General features: G+C 45.8%; 1 protein-coding gene across 1 annotated transcript; it reads left to right on the forward strand.

Annotated features, from left to right (window-relative positions):
• Positions 1-113: 113 nt before the first annotated feature.
• Positions 114-6,515, forward strand: Ly6k (lymphocyte antigen 6 family member K). Its single transcript, XM_055626652.1, has 4 exons — positions 114-187; positions 823-899; positions 1,712-1,810; positions 6,193-6,515. The coding sequence occupies exons 1-4, from the start codon at positions 114-116 to the stop codon at positions 6,513-6,515; spliced, it is 573 nt and encodes a 190-aa protein (XP_055482627.1).
• The last annotated feature ends 937 nt before the right edge of the window (positions 6,516-7,452 follow it).

Genomic DNA, 7,452 nt, shown 5'->3' on the forward strand with positions numbered 1-7,452 from the left:
ACAAACAAACAAACAAAATACATTATCACAGGATTGTGGTGAGAAAGCAGGGTTTTTAAAAAGGAGACAAGAGAAACTGGAATGCGGGGCGGAGTTCTCTATGGGACCGCTCAATGACAAATCTGCAGCAGTGCTTTGTGTTCGAGGTGGAAGGTGCTGTGTTCCTCAAACCCGTTGTTCTAGGAGCGTGTGCGTTTGTATTCGTTCATGGAAGTAATCTGAACACAGACTCCAGCACCGCGTCTGCCTCAGGTGGCGAAAGGAAGGTCAGAGTGGGGCTGTCTGGAGTCTGGCTGCCAGGGGAGAAGGGTCTTACCGAGGAAAGAATAATTGGAGTGGAGACAGGCGGGGGTGCGGGGGCGCTGTTTGCCGGCTGTCACTCAGACCCTGAGTCACACACTCTGGGCGGGCCTCAGTGAAACAGCCAGGCTGGCGGGAGCCGGAATGTTCCAGAAGGAGCACCCGTGGCACCCTGTAGGGGGCAGTGTAGGGAGAGCGACCCCAGACCTGCTTCTCCTCCGACCTTGCTAGTCAGATTCAGGGACTCATGGACTCGCGGAGGAAGTTAGTGTGGTTGGGCAGTGTAGACAAATAAACCACTTGTTGTGCGGGCCAGCAAGTGGTCCAGAGCATAGACTGTTTGGGGCAGAAAGTGTGAGAAAGATTTTCTGGGGCGTGAGAGCTTGGGGGTCAGCCGAGCAAGCAGGGAAAGAGGCCGGGGCGGGGGTGGGGGTGGGTCCGGGACCAGGAGAGGGTTCTGTGCCGCGCGGGTTCGGGAACTCTAGTAGTCAGTGCTAGCCACTCTCTCACAATCCTCCACAGGCCCTGGCACCACCCTCGGGAGATGGTGACCCTTTTGGTTCTGCTCACCGTCATGGGTTTACCGTTGGTGAATAGCGGTAAGTGCTGCATCCCTAAGCCCCTAGACGATACAAGATGGCAGAGATGAGTGTTTGAGAACGTGGGTGCGTGAGGTGTGCCCAGAGTCCATTGCGGTAGTGTACACTAAAGTCCAGGAATGTGAGACCGGAGGTCAGGAAGACTATATAGCGGGGTCAGGGTCGGGGATGGGTTGGTGGAGGCAGGGGTGGGGGTAGGGATAGAGAGGTACTTCCGATTTGGAGTTTCCCCTAAGGGCAAGCATGGATTGATTATTCATTCTCGGGGCTCCTGGTCTGTTCCTCCCATCACTCTTCCTTCTTGAGGAAGTCCTAGAAAATCAAGGCTGCCATGTCCTTGGAGCTTCAGTTTCAAGGATGGGGCCTGGGAATTAGCAGAAGGTGCCACCGTGGTCTTCCCCAGACTGGAGCTGCACTAACCCTGACCCAGGAGAGAGTCTGTTTCCCATCTAAGATGGGACCTGGAAACAAGGAGAGTGGGCCTGGACAAAAGGGTGGCTGTGGAACCCTGGGGTAAAGGATGGTGTGGGAATGGATAGCCTTTGGCATCTTGACACTAGAGTGTTTGCTTGGGAACGTGGGTTCAGGAGGTGTACCCAGATGTGAAGGACTCCAGACAGAGGCTGAGAACTTAGGTAGCATGTACAGACTGTGGGCATGGGGACAGCGTGGGGGTGGTGGTGGTGGTGGTCACTTTTCCTGGAAGCCACTTGGAATAGCATGACAAGCTTGGTACTGGAATAGTGGTTCCATTCTCTCTCTCTCTCTCTCTCTCTTTCCCTCTTTCCAATCCCTCACTGCTGGGTTCACAGCAATCACCTGTCATGTCTGTGAGGTAGAGAACAGCCTCAACTGCTCCAACCCGCAGGTGTGTCCTGACGACAAACCCTTCTGTGTGGTCGCTGCTATACGTGAGTGTTCAGTTCATTCTGGGTTCTCTCTAGGGTCCTGTGGGCAGAATAACAAATGTTTTTTTTTGGGGGAACAGGCGCTGTCAATCAAAACCTTTAAAACAAACAAGCCACACTTAAAGAGGAGAAGCCATTAAATGCAGGTAAATGCAGGCTTCAGCACTGGAAAGCAGGAGCCAGGCAGGAGCACATGCAATGGTGGCAGCTGGCCAGAGGTATTAGCATGCTGGGAGAATAATGTATATTTATCTTTATATATTTTTATTTAAAAAAAGTAAGCTCTGATGATGTCAAATAACTTACTGAGAATAGCACTAGGTAGGTTTTATGAGGGAATTATAGGGATAGAGTTACAGCTTACTGTGCATTCTTGGAGAAGTGGCCATTGCTTTGGTGTTTGCAGAGTGACTCCGTCCCCCCAGGATTCACTACAGAAATTCTGGATGCAAGAGAGCTTCCCAAAGTGGATCCAGGGAACCCATAACGTTCTACCTACAGTGGTGGTTTTTGTTCTGTTTTCTTTTGTTTTAGCACTTGAGCATTCAAATTCAGTCACCCCCACTACCACCATACACGTGTCCCTGGTCTCTCTGTGTCCTGGGAAGTTTGTGGGATGGTAAAATTGTTAGGAAACGTGCGAATGTGAAGGTTACACTCGGGTTCACAAATCACACCACGAGATCGGTTCCACTTGGGAGGTTTATTAAGGGAAGGGAGGGGAGAGAGAGAGAGAGGGAGAGAGAGAGAGGGGAAGAGTAAGGAAGAGAAAGGAAGAGAGAGAGAGAGCAAGAGAGAAGAAGAAGAAGAAGAAGAAGAAGAAGAAGAAGAAAGAAAAAGCTTACACATGTTAAAATGCCATATTCAGATTTCTGACAAGCTTGAGGGCAGCATATCTGAGTTATCATATGCTCTAAACTGTGTCCTATAAAAACAGAATGCTATACTCTCTAGTTCTAGCATATTTCTGAGATGCATGTTCTAGGACTATATATTCTAAGTAGATTTACAAAGGCAACTTTAGTTACCCATCCTAGGCTTAACCTTAAAAAAAACTAAACAAAACACTAGGTATAGCTTAACATCTTAACCAACTGTAGTTATTAGCATAACTTTAAATCTGCTCTTTTTGAACTAAAATTAAAGCAAACCTTTTAATCAGGTATAGTTATAGAGAAGCTAGCAAATCTTGTTGCTCCTATCACTTGCATTAAAATTGGATAGTAAAAAGTTTTGCATTTAGCACTAATCAGACGACTGAACATAACTCAGACCTAAACAAAAGTGATTGTAAACTCATGGCTTTACCCTCTTTATCTCTGGACTAGCATGGTGGCTGGCCACGTGTAACTGAACTCAGCATCCACGATCCCCATCATCAAAATAGAACTTTGTATTTTGTCATGATCCTGTTGGAGCCCAGCGTCTACGATTTGCTTCTTATAGGCAAAGCAAAAACAAGTTACATTAATAGAAAGGAGTTTTGAAACTGCCAATTTTTTTTTAAATAACTTTCCTGTAGCAGGTAACATAAACAAACTCTAAGGAACTTAGAACAAGTTTTTGAAAACATGTTTTTTATAAACAAAGCAGCTTAACAAACAAACAGCTCTCCACAAGATAAATTTTAAAAACTGTAAATTTTTTTAATTAGTCCAAACCACGTGGCTCAGTTTTACTTAGTAAAATTAATAAAATAAATACCAAAATATTTTTATTCTCCCCCAAAGTATCGAGAAACTTTTAAATTTTTCTGTTAGACTGTCCAAGATCATTGTCATACCCAAATGCTTGATAAACTTTAAACATTTTATAGCCTTAAACATTGAAACAATTTTTAAAACCCGTTTTTGCAATATCAAAATAAAGTACCCCTTTTGTAGGAGAGAAGTCACAAGGCATAACCATAATCTTAACAAAACCAGATTTTAAAACCAGAATTTACCAATGCAAACAACTTAATTTTTAAAACCAATACCAATTTAAAATAACTCATTCTTTTAACCTAGAAGGAAATGAGAATTATTTTTTAACCCATACCAAGATGGCGGTTAAATTATAACCCACATGGTAAAGTCAAGATGGCGGTGAGGCACTGAGGCACTTTATATACCACGTGGTAACCTATACATATGTGTCCATAGAGCTTTTGAACACATAGGCACACATTTTAAACAAGTTTTATGAGGCCTTTTAGAACATAAAACAGAAAGTAGACACAAACAAATACTGTACAGAGACATTGAGACAAAAAACATTAACCAGAAAATACTATGAAGCTAGTCGTCCCCCTGAACTTCAGCAGCTGTGACCACCTTGATCACATCTTGCTACCCAGATACAGACACCTCGAGCTCTGAGGAATTTTTAAAACAGAGAACAGAAAGTACAAGCTCTGAGGAATTTTTAAAACAGAGAACAGAAAGTACTACACATATAAACATTGCACAGAAACATTACACTTACGGCCGGCATAAACATACACTTCACTTCGGGTCAGGTTCCTGGAGTCTTGGGGTCCCGGGACGAGCCCCCAAAATGTTGTGCCCAGTTTACGAACCCCAAAAGACCAGGAATGTAAACCCAATGAGAAAATTATAAAGATTATATAAAGCATTTGAAAATATGTGAGTGGAATATAGGAATTAGGATGAGAGCTTTTAAATAGAAGCCGCTTGGGAAAGGGGCGGAGGGATAGCGCTGGAGAGAGGCACACAGGAGGCAGGGCCTCTTTGCCCGAATTAAAGATGGCGCCGGCCACGTGGAAGCCTCTGATGTAACCAAGGCCCCGCCCATTTTTCCCAAAGCCAAGATGGCTGCACCCAGGCATTTTTGCGGGAATTTTAAAGTTTGCAAAACTCCCTACCAAGTTTTGAAAAGTCTATTACAGCGCTGTGTGTCTCTGCATCTCAGAGCGCTGTTGGCCGTTGGGACTGGTGGGACTCAGGCTGTTTACCTTGGTGAAGACCCGGGCCCAACCGCCTGTGGCCACTCGGGCAGTAGGCAGGAGGAGTGAGGCGGCGGGGTGGAACTTTATCCGCTGGGTCAAAGGCAGAACTCCTTAGATTTGGTTTAATGGTTAGAAGGAGTTTAGTAGGAGAACAGGAGGAACAGAGAGGAGTTTTAGAGCGAAGGAGAAAGAAGGCTGGGGGAACAGACTGCGGCATATGGGCGTTTCCCATCGGGAAGCGAGAGACACGAGGCCTTTTAATGGCGTCCCAGAAGAAGACAAGTCTCTAGACAGATAGGTCTGGTCTGGTACAGTATCTCGTCAGATATTGGCCAGTGACCGGACCGAGGCCTGGTGCCCCATGGCCGAAAGAACACGGTTCTTTTGCCTAGCTAGGGCTTTCTGCAAGAGCAGGTAGAGAGGAACCGCATTGTAGAAAGCTCTCCCAGGGGAACCTGAGGCCCTAAGTAGAGATGTGGTTTAGTAAAAGGGGTATGCTGACCAAAAGTGAACTCACCAATTTGGCGGGTGTTGGATGAATTTGTAGCGAACTGGTAGAAGGAAAGTGGAGATCTCGGGCGGATTTGGAGAAAAAAAATAGGTTTTCCAGAAGCCCCGGCGCGCTCAGGGAACTTGCTGGAGGTAACCTATCCCAGCCCAAACGCACCAATGTTAGGAAACATGCGAATGTGAAGGTTACACGCGGGTTTACAAATCACACCACAAGATCGGTTCCACATGGGAGGTTTATTAAGGGAAGGGGGGAGAGTGAGAGAGAGAGAGAAAGAGTAAGGAAGAGAAAGAGAGAAAGAGAGAAAGAGAGAGAGAGAGAGCAAGAGAGCGGAAGAGGAAGAAGAGAAGAGAGAAAAGGGAGGGCTCCAGTTCTCTTATAGGGTGATCAAGGGCATGCGCAGGTAATTCCAGGTGGTTAGGGTGTCTTCACAAATGCCTGATAACCGGTCTATCAGGTCCCTTGGGGCTGGCCATAGAAGTGCCTGCTTACTGATCCCAACAAAAACAGTAGACAGGACTTGGTTCAGCTAATAGGAACTTTATTCCTTAATATGAAAAAAAAAAAAAAACTATCTTGTGCACTATCAGCCGAGGTTTAAAGACTAGCCTCCTGCCACCTGCATCTAAGCCAGGATGGCCAGAGGTCCTTGCCATATGCAAGTTTCAGTCACTTGAGCCAACTCTGTGTTTAAGAAGTTGAAGATCAAGGATCCTGTGTTTCAAATAGAGCCCCAAATCCCTATAGCATGTGGAGGACCACACAGTCCCCCCTGAAGCAGCCTGGTTCTCTTCCTCCTGGGTGGTGGCTCTTACCCCCTCACTGATACTCTCATTTGACAAAGCCCAAAGTGGTACAGATAATCTGGAGAGTCTCTGGTATCAGGGCACTGAACTCATAATCTCTCTCTTTCTTTCCCATTAGGAATCTTCGAACGTTTCCTCTGGGCGGCAAAACTTTGTACCAGAACCTGTCCGGTGCCTCCAGTTTTGGCCCCTGACGTTGAAAATGATGAATCTAAACTAGCCCCACCTAAGAAATTTTTGATTGAAAACCCCCTGCCCTTCCGATTTGCAAAGTGCTGTAAATGGAACTTATGTAATGGGGAGGGGCCACCAAACCTTGGGTTCTTTAAGGAGCAGTATGGAAAAGCCAGTGAGAGAAGACATAGCTACACTGAGCTGTTCTTGCTTGGCTTCATACTGGTCCTTACTGCCATTGGCCTTACAAACCTCAACCTGCTGTAAGCCACAGAAGGACCTGGAGCATGCCGTGGAGGGCATGAGCTCTCTGTACCTGCTGGACCTTTCTAATTAAATTTGGTTTCCTTTGTTACCTCTGGAGGTCTCTGAAGTCTCTGGATGGTCAGGTGGGATGCCAGGCTCTAGAGCTGTCAGCCTCAGCAGCAACTTGGCTTCTGTAAAAGCCAGTCGGTCTCAGGTCTTGACAGTGTTGCTGGCCAATGTCTCTGAAATTAAGCCTTGCCACTTCCCCTTCTGTGCCACAGCCTCTGAGTGCCTCTAGGTTGATGGGGAGGGAACCCATATCTCATCTGCAAAGACAATAGGCACAGGGACCCGGGATCAAAGGGCAATATGAAATAATTAGAGGTAAACATCCTGAAGGAAAAAACTACTCTGTAGTGTCTACCAAAAAAAAAAAATATATATATATATAGTTTTTATAAAATATATATATTTTACTTATACATTATTAATATATTGATATATTTGTTTAAGTAAATGTGCACATGTTTAGAAGTTTCTATAGATTTTTGTGCCATCAGAAGAGTGGGCCAGATAGATGGGACCAGGCATATGTCCTCCATGTTTTCAGTGAGCTGCAGCCATCCATAGGAGCTGACCTCTACCAAGCAAAGACTTCCTGCCATGGATTTTAGTGTCAGGGCAGGGTGTAGCTGTACACTCCATCTCCTCTCTGATCTTAGGTAGCAGGGTGGGAAAGGCCTAGTGAATCTTCTGGAAAAGCTCTGTACTGCTCTGGAGGCATCTCTGTCATAAAAGTCAAAGGTCTACTTAGGGGGCAGGATCAGAAAGAATCCTGGAGGAATGGACAGTGTCTTCAGATAGTGGTAAGATGGTTCAGTGAGTATCTCAGTCCTCTTCCTATTGCTGTGATAAAACTGACCAAAATCAAAACTTGAGGGGGAAAGGGTTTATTTCC

Source organism: Psammomys obesus, unplaced genomic scaffold (assembly GCF_907164565.1).
Source record: "Psammomys obesus unplaced genomic scaffold, mPsaObe1.curated_primary_1811, whole genome shotgun sequence".
Lineage (NCBI taxonomy): Eukaryota > Metazoa > Chordata > Mammalia > Rodentia > Muridae > Psammomys > Psammomys obesus.